Source organism: Erinaceus europaeus, chromosome 12 (assembly GCF_950295315.1).
Source record: "Erinaceus europaeus chromosome 12, mEriEur2.1, whole genome shotgun sequence".
NCBI lineage: Eukaryota > Metazoa > Chordata > Mammalia > Eulipotyphla > Erinaceidae > Erinaceus > Erinaceus europaeus.
Genome location: NC_080173.1, coordinates 56,413,868 through 56,430,858, shown reverse-complemented (window position 1 = coordinate 56,430,858; position 16,991 = coordinate 56,413,868). Strand labels below are relative to the sequence as shown.

Below are 16,991 nucleotides of genomic sequence, written 5' to 3'. Positions count from 1 at the left end.
CACTGGCTAAGAGATGAATGTATAGGCAAGGCTACAGTAACTTGTAACTGCTTTATACTTCTCAGTTCTTTGGGAAGTGTTCAGTATGCCTGCTCCTTAGAGAGATGCCAAGTTAAATGTGATGAAATATCACCAGGGAGTTTAAGCATATTGTTCCCGGTGCCTCTCTCTATGCTTAATTGAACTTGTACTTTCATTTCAAAGGAATGGCTTTGGAAATATTTTCACAGAATGCAAAATACAGCACATGTTGCAATTGAATTAGTAACTCAAGTCAGCAAGGAACATAAAAGCAGCAGCTCACCTCCATGAATCTAATTCTCCCAGGTCCTTTTTTTCATTTATTGTTTGTGTAAAACAAAAAAATCATATGACTTTATTTTTCAGTAATTGCCTTTTTTCATTTCAGTTGAATTTGCCTCGGATTACAAGAGGAAATGTCATTCCATGTGAGAAAATTGCCAAATAGTTTCATATTGATCCGAAGCAAGCCTTGTATTGATCCCTGGAACTGCATGCCTTTTTCTCATTGGCATTGCTCTCTTTGAATGAGAACTTCATAAGCAGGAAGCCAGGCGATATTAAATCTCATCAGTGGTCCACATAAGTAAACATGATGTATTTACCAGAAGCTGCTGTGCAAGCTCAAACTAAGAAAAGATTCCTAGGCATTTTGACCAAGTGTATTTTTCTAGAAAGAAAGGAAAGAAATGAAGGGAAGGAGAGGAGGAGGGACAGAGGGAAGAGAGAAGGAAGGAAAAATTCAACCTGAAATTTGTGTCCATCAATATAAAATAAATCACAGACTCAGAAAGAGTTTCTCATAAAATCAAAAGTATAATTGTCAAATTCTTCAGTATTTGAAAGAATAAAAGTAGGCTATAAAATGTGCGTAAGTGGTCTATACCTATTGATTGTCCAAAAGGTACTACAAAAAATATATATGGCCAACACATTAAAAAATCACAGTACTGCAATACCTCAATAATGACCTATTTAAGATAAATTTGTCTACATAATATTGTTTACATTGAAGAACATTGGGGAGAGTCTATAAATATTTTGTACCTGAAGATGACTTTAGTAATTATCTAGAACAGTGTGATAACCCCACGTAAGAGGTTACATGACTTATTCATGAAAGAAGAGTAAGTTATTGGCAAACCCATGGTATAACTAAGACTTGAATTAAAAGTCTTGCTAGAAGTGGCTGGTAAAATGGATATAGCACTGAATTTGCATGCCTTAGACTCCAGGCATGCCTAACACCATGTATGCTGGAGTGGTATTCTGGTTCTGTTCTCTCTCTCTCTCTCTCTTTCTCTCTCCAAGTATAACTAATTCTTTAAAAACTCCTACTTGAAGTCCCAGTCTTTGCCCTCTGTAGATCACATGACTGATAGATATAGTCAAGATGATACTTTTCATTTTTGCAACACCATCATCTAGCAATAAATATATTTTAACTAGTTATATTAACTTACAATATATAATTATAATTATATTTATTAACTAATAAATAAAGATAACTATATATATAATTATCTTTATTTACTTATTGGATAGAGACACCCAGAAATCAAAAAGAGACAGAGTAAGAGATGGAGGTCAAGTGGTGGCGCAGTGGGTTAAGCACACATGGCAAGAAACACAACGACCAGCCTAAGGATCCCAGTTTGAGTCCCGGCTCCCCACCTGCAGGGGGTGGCTTCACAACTGGTGAAGCAAGTCTGCAGCTGTCTGTCTTTCTTTCTCCCTCTCTGTCTTCCCCATCTCTCTCCATTTCTCTCTGTCCTATCCAGCAACAATGACAATAATAATAATAATTAATAACAATAATAGTAATGACTACAACAACGATGACACAAGGGCAACAAAAGTGAAATAAGATAGCTTCCAGAAGCAGTAGATTTGTGGTGCAGGCACCGAACCCCAGTGATAACCCTGGAGGCAAAAAAAGAGAGACAAAGAGATACCTACAGCACTTCTTTACCACTCGCATAACTTTCCCCCTGCAAGTTGGGTCTGGAGGCTTGAGCCTGGGTCTTTGTGCACTGTAACATATGCATTCAACCAGGTGTACCACCACCTGGCCCCAGTAATACTTATCTTTAGGTAGAAGAAGCATACATGATAATCCCATGACATCTAAGCTTCACTTCAAGTGTCTTTATTTCTATTCATAAGCAACTCTGACCTCCTCTAGATTTTTGCCATTCTTACTAATGAACAGACTGTGAGAGTTTGGAAAGCAATATCCATCTCCAGTGCATGATACCCAGAGCATAACACCAATGTGATCAAGATGATGGTTTTCTGTTGGCTGCTGCATAGACACAATAGTCTGTGAATAATAGTTGTGGGCCTGATATAGCCCTCAGAGACACCCCAGTGTTCCTTGATGCTATGGCTGAAAACTGCAGTATTTACTCATAGTTTTTCTGTAGGTTCCACTAGTCTATAAATCAAGTCTTCATGGAGAGAAAGAATGAAAGAGCTCCCAGGTGTCCAACAACAAATGAGTGGCTGAGTAAGTTGTGTTATATACACAGTGGACTACTACTCAGCTATTCAAAATGGTGAATTCACCTTCTTTACCCCATCTTGGAAGGAGCTTGAAGATATCATGTTAAGTGAGATAAGTCAGAAAGAGAAGGATGAATATGGGATGATCTCACTCATAGAAGTTGAAAAACAAGATCAGAAGGGAAAACACTAAGCAGAACTTGGACTGGAGTTAGTGTACTGCACCAAAGTAAAAGACTCTGGAGTGAGGGGAAGGGTTCAGGTCCTAAAACATGATGGCAGAGGAGGACCTTGCCCCGGCCTGCGGGTTATCGATGGAAACCTAGGATAGGGGGCGAGAGAATGGAGGGGACAAGAGACACGAAGAATGAGAGCAAGTCATGAGATCTGATCAAGCTCTGAAATTTTTATTTTGCAGCCGCATTTTAAGCACACACCATGAGGAAGTTCTGCTAAGGTAGTGGGGGGAGGGAGGTGGGTGAGCAACTTTCCAAACAGCTAGATGGTAGTCTCAGTTACAATGATCGGAATGTCCGCTCACAATGATCAGAATGTCTGCTCACAGGTTATGTGAGAGACTTAGCTAAGGTTTTGGCTCCCGGCAGGACCTAGTGGGGGTTGTATTGTTATATGAAAATGTTATGCATATACAAACTTGTATTTTATTGTTGATTGTAAACCATTAATCCCCCAATAAAGACATTTAAAAAAAAGGGCAGAGCTGACACAAATCTATGCTTGAGGACTGGGCTTCAATCCTCTGTTCCACACTTGTAAGGGTGAAGCTTCACAAGAAGTAGAGAAGTTCTGCACGTGTCTCTCCTTTCTGTCTTCCCCTCCCTCCCTAATTATCTCTCTCACCCTCTATCAAAAAGAGAAAGAGGGAAGTAAAAGTTGTCTGCCAGGAATCATGGAGTTGTACAGGTGATAACTGCGGTGGCAAACAAAATAGCCTGTGGTTCTCGAATTCCAGACTGTAAAAGACAGAACACTTATTTAATGGCAGCCTCTGATTCAGAGGTGAGTCAAGAGGACAAACACTACATGTTAAATGCTCACCACTTTCAGCAGTGTAAATCTGAAAAAATACACAAGTGTGCTTGGTGTGGAGACATGATGATGCTATACAAGGGCAGTCAGCAGCTTCAATCATACCCTAATATCTTGGGGTGTGATATACATTGGAGGGTGTGGATGATGGCAGCACGTATGTAAATTAACAGTATGAAAATGGAGCCTCAGATGCTTCCTAATCATGTGGCAGATGATGCTGTTTCTTCTCTTAGTTTCTGCTCAGTATCGCCAGCGGGGGAGCTGCTGAACAGAAACATTTCACTCCTTTACTATATATTGAGCACCCAGTATTGGGGTGGCTCTATGCTGGGGCCTGGAGATTCAGAAAGAAAAAAGATGGAAGTTCTTTCTCCAGATACCCTCAGCATGGTGGGAACATCCAAATAGGTCAATAATGATGGATAGTCTAAGTCAATAAATGTGATGAAAAAGGAGAAAGAAGCTAACTGGGGGAGACAACAAGGCAGCTTCTCAGGTGTAGGAGTGGTTGTCCTGGAGAAGTTGTGCAAGGACATTCCAACAAGGATAAGTGACAGCAGTGTACATTGCTGAGTACTTACTGTGGGTTATCTTGTGTCCTGTGCTAAGTACTTGGAAAGCATGATCTCTTTTATTCCACAGATACCTCCATGAAGTAAGTGCTCAGTCTTAATCAGTTCAGAGTGCTGAAACAAAGTACTGTGGAAACCCCAGAGTTGTGAGAAGTCTGAGATCAGGGTGCCAGCAGAGTTAGATTCTTTGGGCATCTGAAGGGTGTGTGGGGGGAGGTTATTACTATTGTTTTATTTTATTTTATTTATACCATTGTATTGGGGGTGTCTAATAGTTTACAGTGCACCTATCCCCATGATTAAGTGTTTGCAGAATACTTTTACCCTCCACTTAGGTCCTTTTCCATCACCATGTACCAGGACCCCGGTGGTGACCTCTCTACCCCTTCCCCCACCCTCCTTCCCAGAATCCTTTGCTTTGGTGTATGTAATACACCATACCCAGTCCAAGTTTCACTTTGTGCTTTCCCTTTCTGTTCATGTTTCTTAAGTTCCACCTATGAGTGGAGGTAGATTGTAGTGAAAGTTCCTGTTAAGTCTTTGCGTGATAGAAGTAATAAGAGGCAGTCCTCTAGATTACTATTATTTATTTATTTATTGTCACCAGCATTATCACCAGAGCTCAGAGCCTGCATGAAGAATCTTCTGCTCTTGGCAGTCATTTCACCTCCCCCTCCCCATTCACCCCTGCATTTTTTTTTCTTTTATTAGATTAGATGGAGAGAAATTGAGAAGGGAAGTAGAGATAGAAAGGGAGACAGAGAGTCATCTGCAGCACTGCTTTACTACTATAAAGCTTCTCCCCTTCAGATGGGGCCTGGGGATGTGACCCTGGGTCCTTGCATATGTTGATAAGTGCCTTCAACTGGGGGTATACCACTGCTCAGCCCTTTGGGATGCTTTTAAAGGGACACTGATCCCATTGTCAGTGCACCACCCTCATGACCAAATCAGCCCCCAAAGGTCCCTACCCCTAATACCATTACATTGAGATTTACAATATCAACATTTAAATCTGGGGGAAATGCAAATATTCAGCCCATTACCTATTTCAACCATTGTCAGCAATGTGGAAGTCAAGGCCCAGACAGTTTCCTGCATATCCAGGATCATGAATAACAAAATCAGCACTCACACTCTTCACAGGAGGTCTCTCCAAATTCTGGCTGCAATAGCTGATGAAAGAAAAAGGACAAAAGGTGAAGTGTGAGTATTAGCAAAGTCCATGGAAAGAGCTAGTGAGAGGGAGGAAATTGCCCACATGGATCATCCCAGGACTGTTCCATGCTGCAGGGCTGGTGGACAGAGGAAGTTCCTACTAGGACCATGGTGGATAGGGCCTAAAGTATCAGCCCAGCAGGACTTCAGAAACCTATTAGCCCTGCTGTGTGGATTAAATCCATGAATGTAACCTTTTTACCTTTTGTTGCTAAGCTGCCCACTCACCACCCACCTACACCAACTCTTTTCCCAAATATGGATGCAGCGCAGAAGGTTGCTTACAGTTTTGGAGAAATGTAAATGTTCTTTTTCTTTACTCCACTCGTGCCTGGAATGCCCCTTCTTGCTACAACTTCTTTTCTTTCCCTCCTCCCCCACCAACCGGGATAAAATAAAAGACAATAATAGCAGCATGCTAGAGTAGCTGATATGCGCTGCTGCGTGCAAGCTTGGTTAAACAAATCACATTGACCTTTAATAAAGATGTGCCGAATGAATGCTGCCTTCTTTCACTCAATATGTTAATCTCCAGGTCAAACCACCGGCAGAGCAAGCATCATTAAGTGCAAGCCTGCTCATGCTCCTCCCCTGCTTAAAGCCCTTCAGTGATTCCACATTGCCTTTAGGATGAAGCCCAGTCTCCAAACAGTGCAGAGAAGGACCTCTGAATGGGGCTTGTGCTGACTCCACCAGCCCCATTTCTCAGCTACCCTCCCCCCCTGCAACTCCCCCACCTCCAACCCTTCCCATCCCCCTCCATGAGAAAACACCTCTTAGTTCTTTCTCTAGCAAGACCTTCTACTGTGCCCTTGACAGCTGCCCCCTTCCAGCCACATGCTGATTATCTCCTGTTGTTCAAAATGCAGTTCAGGTCAGCTCCTCCATTAATCTTCTCCTGAGACCCACCTCCAGGCAGAACTGACAACCCCTCACTGCACCCTGTACAGATAGATATCATTATCGCTACCACTCCTTGCTGCATTTACTTAATTACATCCTGCTTGTCTATACCTGGCTAGGTGCCTGACACATATTAGGGGCTTAAGAAACAGAGCCAAATGGTGGATGCTCAGAATTAGCTTATTGGCACCACTTTGTGCCCTGCTCACTGTGACTTTGTTGTGGAAGCATCTGAGACTTAAACCAGTCAGGTTCCAATCACTCTGTCTTTGGACTTGTCCTGGTTCCCTGGTATTTTGATAGAGAGGCAGAAATGTTTAAATGGAAATTGAGAGCAAAGCTGATCTCCAAAATCAGTTTCGTGTGTGTGTGTGTGTGTGTGTGTGTGTGTGTGTGTGTGTGTGTGTATCTGTCTGTCTGTCTTATGGGCATTTTATAGATAGAGCTATGGAGAGCTTCAGTTACCCATCCAGATAGACACAGAACATAAGGGCAGTTGGGATGGTGCAAGCATAGACTGGTTTTATTTCTGTCAAACCAAACCACTCAGTTGATTTTTTTCTTGTTTAAAATATATTTATTTATTACTGGGCAGAGACAGAGAAATTGAGAAGGGGAGGGAGGATACAGAGTGTGAGAGACAGAGAGACATCTGTAGCCCGGCTTTACCATTTGTGAAGCTTCCCCTGCAGTGGGGAGTGGGGACTTAAACCTGGGTCCTTTCACATTGTAATGTGCGCGCTCAGCCAGATGTGCCACCACCTGGCCCCTGATTTGTTCTTTTTTAAAAAAATATTTATTTATTTATTTCCTTTTTGTTGCCCTTGTTTTTATTGTTGTTGTAGTTATTGTTTTTATTGTTGTTGTAGTTATGTCATCGTCGTTGAATAGGACAGAGAGAAATGGAGAGAGGAGGGGAAGACAGGGAGGGGGAGAGAAAGACAGACACCTGCAGACCTGCTTCAGAACCTGTGAAGCGACTCCCCTGCAGGTGGGGAGCCAGGGGCTCGAACCGGGATCCTTACGCTGGTCCTTGCACTTTGCACCACGTGTACTTAACCTGCTGCACTACCGCCGGACTCCCTCCCTGATTTGTTCTTAATGCAACTGACAAGTGAAGAAACACTGAAATCCAACTTCCCTGGAAAAAGATGGTTCTTATCAAATAAATTAGAACACTTTCTGGAGGAGGAGATGAGGAATGGGAGAGACTGTGTACCCTCCATCCCCCACCCCACCCCCAAAAAATGAATAGGCAGCATTAATGCTCAGAATCAGTCGATAGGCACAGACAGGACCCAGTTGCACTTATCAACAGATATTCACTTTGTCATTTGTTGTCTTTCTCTTCAACTAAAATGAGGGCACTGCATCAGTCTTTTTCTCTGATCTCTCCAGAACCTGACCCTATACACAGCCTAAAGAGGTGTTTGGTGAACTTCCGTTGAATGGATGAATGCATGAATGAATGATCTAGTTCTGAAGGTGAGGAGAGTTGGGATCCAGTGTTTCCCCACCCTTACCCCACTGAGGTCACCAAGTAGCTCTGTGGTCTTGGGCAGGTCAATCTGCCTTTCAGTTTATTGTCAATGGCAGTGTTGTCATCTGCCTGACTGAGCTCACTAGGTCAATATGAGGTTCCATCTATGTATGAAAGCCCTTTTCGATCATTATTGTGCACAGCACTCAAGTGGAGAGGTGATACTAACCTCTGCAAAGTTGATCCTTTTCCAGTGGGGGTTCAGCATGTAGATGTGAGAACATATGTGAGTCTTGGGGAACTGAAGAAAAGTTTCATCCCTCTGTCAAGCAGGTGTTAGGGCCTTGCAATGGCACCAAGCAGAGGTTACAAGACCTCTGAAGACGTATATTTGGGGATCATGAGATATAAAATACAGTGGAAGCCGTAAGTGTAAATAATTCTACAGGGTGATTAGCATTCTATCATAACTAGGTAGAGTAGAGGGAATAATTGCTTTGGACTAATTCTTGGAAAACACAAACAGTATGAAAACTAATTAGAAAATCAGAAGTCAGTAACAGAAACCAACCAGGAATGGCCCAAAAAAGTGGGAAAAGTAAGTATGGTATTTGAGAAGCTAGGAAAAAAAAAGAGTAAGACCATGTAAAAAAGAAAAGAGAGTTGAGTCACATGGAAAGGGGGAAAGTGAAAGGCCATTGAAAATAGTTTGTATTTGAGATCTGCAATACACTATCATGTTATGACCATATAGTCAACACATGAAATTTGTTAAATCGTAAGGAGATAAACCAAAATGGTAATGGTAATTGTTTTAGGAGGTCAGTGTTGCTATTTTTTTTTCTTTTTTACTCTTTTTTTCTTTTCACTATAACCTCATCTGTACCTGTGTTGCTTCTATTACTAGAGAATTGTACTTACTAATAAAAGATCTGTGCATTGAATACTTTGGGGTATAAGAGAAAAAGCAATCTGCATGAGTTAAACTGAGAGGAGAATCACAAAAGTGAAACCAGCTCTTAAACTTAACTGTGGAATCTTATGATAGCATTTGGACTGAATTTTCTTTCTAGAAGAATTTTTTAGTGTTCTTTTGAACAGTACTAAGAAATAAGAATGACAACCAGGCAATGTTTGAACAGGTCCTAGAGACTTGAACTGTGCGTTTCACTATGACTAAAATGACTGTAATCCAGTCTCAGGGAGTACAAAGACTTGACTCTTCCTTCCATCCTTGTGGTAGGTATAATGTTTCTGTCCAACAATATCCAGTGCTTCTTTCTGCAGGAGGCATGTGTTTCCTTCCATTGCTGGCATTAGTCTTTCCAAGTGACTTCTTTGTTACCAAAACTGAGCAGAGGTAGCATATGCCATTTTAGAGGATGAGACCTTTAAAAGTCAAAAATAGATGGGACATATTTGCTTTTCCCCCCATCATTTCAACTCACAAGGGTTCCAAAAGGACATGGAGAAAGCCCTGAGTCTAGGACAGACATGTATGTGAGAAAATTTGTCGACTAAAATTTGGTGCACCGTTTGTTAATGCAACCCATGCAAATTCCAGATTTTTTTTTTAACTCTAAAAAGTTAATAAGAATTCAGACCAGGAAGGTGGCTCAGTAATAGAACACATGCTTTGCAAATGTGAAACTTTTTCATACTGCACACTGTAAGATGGTAGAACACTCAATACTCTACTCCCCACCCCCCCCACACACACACAATTAAAAACAGGAAAAATCAGCAACTCTGACACTTTCCCAAAAAACCTGATTCTTAACGATATTTTCTTCTCCAGATGATGCATATTTACTACAGGGACTAAATATAGAGGAACTATACCCAGAGACCTCTAGTTTCATTACTTATGATGGGTCGATGACTATCCCACCCTGCTATGAGACGGCCAGTTGGATAATAATGAACAAGCCTGTCTATATCACCAGGATGCAGGTGAGCTTCCATGTGCTTCTTCAGTTAATGGGGAAGACCATCTGCAGACTGAATGGGTTTGTGGAGTGCCATTGTATTCATGTGCTAGAAGTACTTTAACAAAATACTGCTGGACAGGGGTAGATAGCATAATAACTATGCATACCTGAGGTTCCAAAGTCCCAGGTTCAGTCCCCCACACCACCATAAACTAGAGCTGAGCAGTGCTCTGGTAAAAACAAACAAACAAACAAACAAAAAATGCAAAATACTGCTTCCTGGTTCTCAGGACTCTAAATCCAAGCTCTTGTGTGGGCAGGGTTGGTTCCCTTTGATGAAAATGAGGGAAAATCTGCTTTCTGTCTTCTCAGGTTGCTGGTGGTTTGCTGGCAATCACTGGCACTCCTTTGCTTATACACCATTGCCTACTCTGCCTTCATCCTTATATGACGCTCTGCCTGCCTGTGTCTGTGTCTGTCTCTGTCCAGCCAACCCCCTCCCTAATCCCCCTCCCCACTGCCCAGTGCCCAAGAGTGATGTGGAGGCCTTCAGCCAGCCTACAATCGACACATATTTGAGAAAGAAGTGAGCTTAGGGCTGTGGTGCACTCAATTGAGTTCACATGTCATAATGTATAAAAGCCTGGGTTCAAGTCCCCTATCCCCATATTCAAGGGAAACGTTTCACGAGTGGTGAAGCAGTACTACAGGTATCTCTGTTTTTCTCTCCCTTTCTAGCTTCCCCTCCCCTCTTAATTTCTCTCTGTCTCTATCCAGTATATACAACAGAATATGTTTTTTTAAAAAGTAGCAAGCTTTTGTTGTTTGGAAGGACTACAATCTGGCACACTGTTTGTAATCTATCCCATGGACATAATTTCCAGATTTTTGGAAACTTTGGAAATTTTCCAGATTCTGGAATCTTAAAAGGACACCAAATATATTAGATTCAGGCCCAATACAGTAACTTCATCTTAGCTCATTGTTATCTATAGTGTTCCTACCTCCAGATACAATACAAAGTTTTGAGGTACTGAGGGGTGGTGTCGGCTAAGAATCTAACTTATAGATTTGAGGGGTATATAATTCAACTTATGACACCTGTGTTTAAAGACCCAGCATCTGAAAAGGCTTAGCAAGAAATTGTAGAAGCATCCCATCTGTCTAAGTGAGAAAAGATAGCAGGGTTTAGTTTTCAAAGTGTGCTCTAAGCTGCAGTGTTAAAAAGCAAATGAGCAAAACGGATATGTTCAAACATGTCTGGAAAAGCTGAATTTAAAAAAGTTTAAAAAAATTTCATGATTGGGGGACTTCAAAGGCATAACACATATGTCAATCTCCAAGAAAAAGCAATGTGCTGCTCAGTATCTCACAGACATGTACTTACTTACATTGGAGAGAAAGTAGGAGACAGAGAGAGATAAAGAGGGAGAGAAAGAGACAGTAGAGACACCACAACACTGTTCCACCATTCATGAAGCTTTCTCCCACCGTAGTCACTCCCTGTGCTGTCCAGGGACTCACACTTCGCTCTTCATGCAGGGTGACATGTACAGTCTACCAAGTAAAACACCTGCCAGCCCCCTCACAAACATACTTACACATGGAATTTTTAAAAAGCATCTTACAAGGTTAGAATTCCTTGGAACTGGATGAAAACCACACCTGGCCCTCAGACACCAGTTTTGTTAATAGTTCATTTCACACACCTAGGCCTGTCACCCTGTTTCTATAAAATGAATGCCCTTGTTATAATGGCCTGGCAAATTACATCAGGCTGTTTCAGCTCTGACACTAACAGTCTATAACCACTCAAAGAAAAGATGAGTGAGCGAAGGAAGCAAAAGGCAATCTCCTTGCCAAGTTACGGACTCACAACAATGAGAACAATGTGAGAGCCTTGAGTCTGTGTGCATTGATTGGGACTCAGTGATGAGCAACCCCACCAGATAACTTAAACTTAGGGGAGGGAGGGACTGATTTATTCAGGAGACACTAGACACTGGAGCATTTTATCAGAATCTGACTTCAGAAATTAAGGTCAGAAATTTACTGCAAGTGGAACCTCAGAAGCCCTTTATCCCTGTTCCCCACTGCTTCCTGTTGCTCATTTGTGTTATTCTCTCCTGTTAAAGATTCCTTCCTTGCTTCACTGGGGTGGAACATGGTCCTAACTAACACAGACACTCACAGAAAGGGACTGAATTTCAGCATCCAACTTAGCTAGCTCTGACCCTGGCACCAATCACTATAGTTTGGTCTTCCCATACTGGGGAAGAATATCATGAACTTTGAGGAAATATTGAGCCAAGGTATTGATGAAAGAAGAGACCCTAGAGATGTAAAGAAAATCTAGTTAAATTTCTTCCTTTGACAGAAAGTCTATTTGAGGAAAAGGGATACTAATTGCCTTATTGTGAACTATTCATATGTGAACCAGTGAACTAGAAGCACAACTTACTCCCTGCTAATGCTTCCAACTGTAGGCTTCCAACACAACTAAGCCCATGGAATCAGGGTCTTAGGTGTCCTTTCCTAGACAATTGGCATGTGCTGGACTGGCCATAGTCTACTTGTTCTCCTCCTCTCCCCTCCAGTATTTAAGGTTCTGGTGGATCTTACAGCTGCTCTCTCTCTCTTTTCAGATGCATTCCTTGCGCCTGCTCAGCCAGAATCAGCCATCTCAGATCTTTCTGAGTATGAGTGACAACTTCAGGCCTGTCCAGCCACTCAACAACCGCTGCATCCGCACCAACATCAACTTCAGTTTACAGGGGAAGGACTGTCCAAACAACCGAGCCCAGAAGCTTCAGTATAGAGGTGGGTACAGTTTATCAGAACCAGTGAACTGGGCCAGCACTCAGTCTTTCAACCTACACATCTTCCTACAGCCTCACATCATCTCCTATACAGTAATAATGACTATTAACAACAGCAAGACCACTACCTTCCATTGCATGGCACTTTTATAATAATTTTACACAAGAGGAGAGAGAGGCTGGTTTCCATCAAGCTGGTTCCCATTATCTATTAGAAGAACACAGCCAGAAAGAAGCATTAGAAATCTTGGTTCGGTGTATGTTTCTTTTCCCCTAGAAAGTGAGCCAGTACCCTGGATGCCAGGCCTCTGGGATCTTCTTCCAATGCCATGTCCCTAAAAGTGATTACTATTCTTCCTACCTGGGGGTGTAAGATAATTCTCACTTCCTATATCCCTTGACCCACAGCCTACCCTCTTCCCTTCTGCATGCTAAATACTATTGAGGAGTGACCCTTGACCAGGAGGTATGATACCCAAGTTCTGGGCCTGGTACTGTCACTAACAAGCCATTGACTTATCTGGATCTGACTTCCTCAGTGACAGTTCCTAGATCATCAACTTTGCAACTTATGAGGAACAGATGTGAGAATCTGCTTAGGGAAGCCCTTTGCAGCTATAGTCATGGGCCTTTACCAAACACCCTTCACCTGTGTCCCCTGCTCCCACTCCATCCCTTCTCCCTCCCCCTCCCCCCATTTCCTCTTTTCTTGTTTCTCTCTCTACCCTATGCAAGGAGAAATGTGCACCTTCCTTTCAATCAGAACCACCAGACAAATAAGTATCCAGCTCATTCTCTTTACTCAACACCTACTCACTGTGTACATGCAATGTCCCTGGCACTCAGCTAAATGAGGTGGACACAGTGATAGTGAAGAGAAATGTGATCCCATCTCTACAGAGTCTCAGAACCTAGAGCAAGCATCAACACACTTTTTTTCTGTAAAAAACGTAGTGAATACTTTTGCCTCTGGTGTTGCAGTATGGAGGTAGCAATCACTGTAAGTGAACAGGTATAGTGTGTCTCAGAACACTATATGGATAGTGTGCTAGATTGATCCGGGGGGGGGGGCGGTTGGCCTAGGCCTGGTCCAGAGCACTCCCACTCACTAGAACACTCTACATTCTAGATAGCATTCTAGATCTGTGTTGTCCAAAGCAGAAACTAATAGCCACCTGGAACTATTGAACATTTGCTGTATCACTAGTACAAGAGTACAACTAAAATTTAATTTTAATTAAATTCAACTTATGGGGAGACGGCTAAAGAGCATAATGGTTATGCAAACAGACTCTCATGCCTGAGGCTCCAAAGTCCCAGGTTCAATCCCCCACACCACCATAAGCCAGAGCTGAACAATGCTCTGGTTAAAAATACAATACAGTACAATACAATACAATACAATACAATACAATAAATATTTTTAAAAATTCAGCTTATGGATGGGTCAGAGAAGCAACTTACCGAATAGTGCATGTGTTTTCCATGCAAGAGGCCCCCATTTGAGTTCTGGTACCACATGAGGGGCTTTATGACACCAGAGACAGGTTTGCTGTTGTGGTGTCTCTACCCTCTGTCTCTCTATCAGAAGGGGAAAGCAGCCCAGAGTAGCAAAATCTTGCATGTGAAAAACCCTGGAATAATAATAACTATTATCTATTTATAATAAAGTACTGCAGTTCTGTCTCTCTCCCTCTCAGCCTCCCCCCCTCCCCTCTCAATTTCTCTCTGGAATGGATGTGCAGCATGAGAAGCATGAGATCTTTTTCCTTTTTTTATTGCCACCAAGATTATCATGATGAATTTTTTTCTTTTTTGTATTTGGTAGGACAGAAAGAATTTGAGAAGAGAGGGGGAGATAGAGATGGAGAGAGACAGACACCTGTATTACTTGCTTCATCACTCATGACCCCCCACCCCCCGCAGGTTGGTAGTGCAGGCTAGCACTCACATGAGGTCTTGAAGTCAGTACCCAGCACAGCATATGCCAGAGTGATGCTCTGGTTGGTGTTCTCTCTCTCTCTCTCTCTCATGCTCTGGTGTGTTCTCCCTCTCTCTCTTTCTCCCTCCTCTCTTGTTTTTCCCTCATTCATTAACAAATGCATCTTTGTTTCATTTTTTAAAGAATCATTCATTTGAAAGTTCAGTGGAATAGCTCACTTGGATAGTGTGCTGCTTTACCATGTGTGAACCCAGATTCCAGCCTGACCCCCACTTCATTGAGAAAATTTTAGCCGCTGTGATCTCTTCATTCTTTCCCTCTTTCTCTCTCTCTCTCTTCCTCTCTCTCTCTCTTTAAAAAAATTCTCTGTCCAGGGAGTCCAGCAGTAGTGCAGCAGGTTAAGCGCACATGGCGCCAAGCACAAGGACCGGCCTAAGGATCCGGGTTTGAGCCCCTGGCTCCCCACCTGTAGGGGAGTCACTTCACAAGCGGTGAAGTAGGTCTGCAGGTGTCTCTCTTTCTCTCCCCCTCTCTGTCTTCCCCTCATCTCTCCATTTCTCTCTGTCCTATCCAACAACAACGACAACAATAATAACTACAACAACAACAAAACAAGGGCAACAAAATGGAGAAAATAAACAAAAATATTTTTTAAAAATTCTCTGTCCTATCAATATTATGATTAGCACTATTATTTATGAAAATCATATGGACTAGTGACAGCCATCCCATACACTGGTTTCACAAGGAAATAGAGGTGGTAGTCATGATGCATATAGGTAAGCAGAAATTTAAAGAACTGCCCCATCTTTTTTAGATTGAAGCCCTAAAACTGTGAGTAAATTGATTCAATTATTCTTTGTTTTTGTGTTGTTTGTATATGTGTGTTTCTTTCTCTCTTTCCAGTAAATGAATGGCTTCTCAAGTAAGGAACTAAGCCAAGAAGAATTCAACCTCAGTGAAATGCTACAACTGTGAATTGACATAACTTAGAATGTTCCCCTTCTCCCCTCTCCTTCCCTCCCTCAAGCCCTGTTCATTCTTTGGATTGGCCCCTTCTTCATGAAAATGTCTACAAAACCATGGCAGAGGACAGAACACACACACACACACACACACACACACACACACATGCGCGCACATGCGCGTGCACTCACATATACATACATACAAGCAGACATGCCTACCCACACACATACTTATACAACTTCCAAATGGAAAGTCAAGTTTCTGAAACAAAAGGCTCATTCATAAAAGGTCTTAGAAGAAGCTAATAAGTTAACCTGATAACAATTTTGATACTGTTTTTTCTGAACTAGTAAGTCAACAAGACTTTTCAGCCTTTGTACATACAAAATCCTTCCAAAAGCGAGAAAGGAGAAAAACACAGCTTCAGTAGCATCAAGCGGACTTTATTCTTTGCAGCAAGTCATCTTCGATAGTGTCCTAGAATCCATTGAGGGGGCTAATGGCAGGTGAACCAGGACAAAGTTGGCCAAGGACACATTTCTAGATTATGATTCTTCTGTTTACTCAACAATTTAAAGAGAAAATAAGAAGGACAGACATTGAAGAGATACATATTGTATATATATATATCACTGCAAACTATAAGGAAATGGAATTATTCCCCCCCCCCTTTGTCACATATGTGTAGTAGGATTTGCCAAGATCAGAACTGATCCATTTGCTTTTTCTTGTTTTCCAGAGGTCACACGTTGTGTTTGGTTATTGTTAACAGCTCAATAAATGTGTTTAAGGAGTTAATTTCATTTTTCTGCCTTTGGTCCGTTCTCCTTCCTTACAGGCTAATCCCTAACTCCATGCATCTGCATTCTTTGATTTCACTTCCCTTCATCCTCATGGTTTGTTCATTTGCAGCCAGTTTTTTTGTTTTGTTTTGTTTCGTTTGCTGAGTTTGTGGCAATCAGGAATGCATTTGCTAAGCAAGTTTAACTTTAATTCCACTCCATGGCTCAATTATTCATACAAGGTGAGCTTCAGCCTGACATAGCAGGCAACAGATTTCTTGCGTTTCAAAATTCCCATCCCCCAAACCCCCCTGTGATGCTCCCTTGAAGGAATGCACTTTGCCTTGTAAATTCCTGGGAAAGGGGTGTCTTTTCTCTCCAGGTGCAGCTGGATCCCACAGAGTACAAACGAATGCCTTTCTTTTCTTGTTTATAATGGTCACTCACTGTGTTTGGTTACTGTCAAGAAATCAATAAATGTGTTTAACAAGTTACCCAGTACCCACGTCTGAGTTTATTGAGGAGGAGACCAGTCCCTGCTGAAGCCTGTGAGTCCTGCTGTGTCCAACAGCAATTGCTTTACTCAGACAAGGAAGCCAGAGCTGCCAGAATAATCCGGCTGGCGGTTTCCAGAGCCAGGTAATTAATACCCTGTTGAGAAAACACATAGGTTTTAGCTGCTGGAAGGAGGATTTAGATGTTCCTTAGGTGACCAAATTAAAAATAACATCATGTCTCCTTTTGGTCACAGTCTCCAGAAAGTGGGGTCTGTGCAAATGGGACCATCACAAGTATA

General features: G+C 42.1%; 1 protein-coding gene across 2 annotated transcripts in view; it reads left to right on the top strand.

Annotated features, from left to right (window-relative positions):
- CA10 (carbonic anhydrase 10) overlaps positions 1 to 16,689 on the top strand; it is a 690,501-nt gene extending 673,812 nt beyond the window's left edge. For both annotated transcript variants that reach the window (XM_060203765.1, XM_007528923.3), the window contains 3 exons: positions 9,551 to 9,705; positions 12,329 to 12,503; positions 15,351 to 16,689. In XM_060203765.1, the coding sequence (XP_060059748.1) occupies positions 9,551 to 9,705; positions 12,329 to 12,503; positions 15,351 to 15,373 (353 nt within the window). In that variant the 3' untranslated portion in view covers positions 15,374 to 16,689. The remainder of the gene's footprint in view (positions 1 to 9,550; positions 9,706 to 12,328; positions 12,504 to 15,350) is intronic.
- Positions 16,690 to 16,991: the final 302 nt, after the last annotated feature.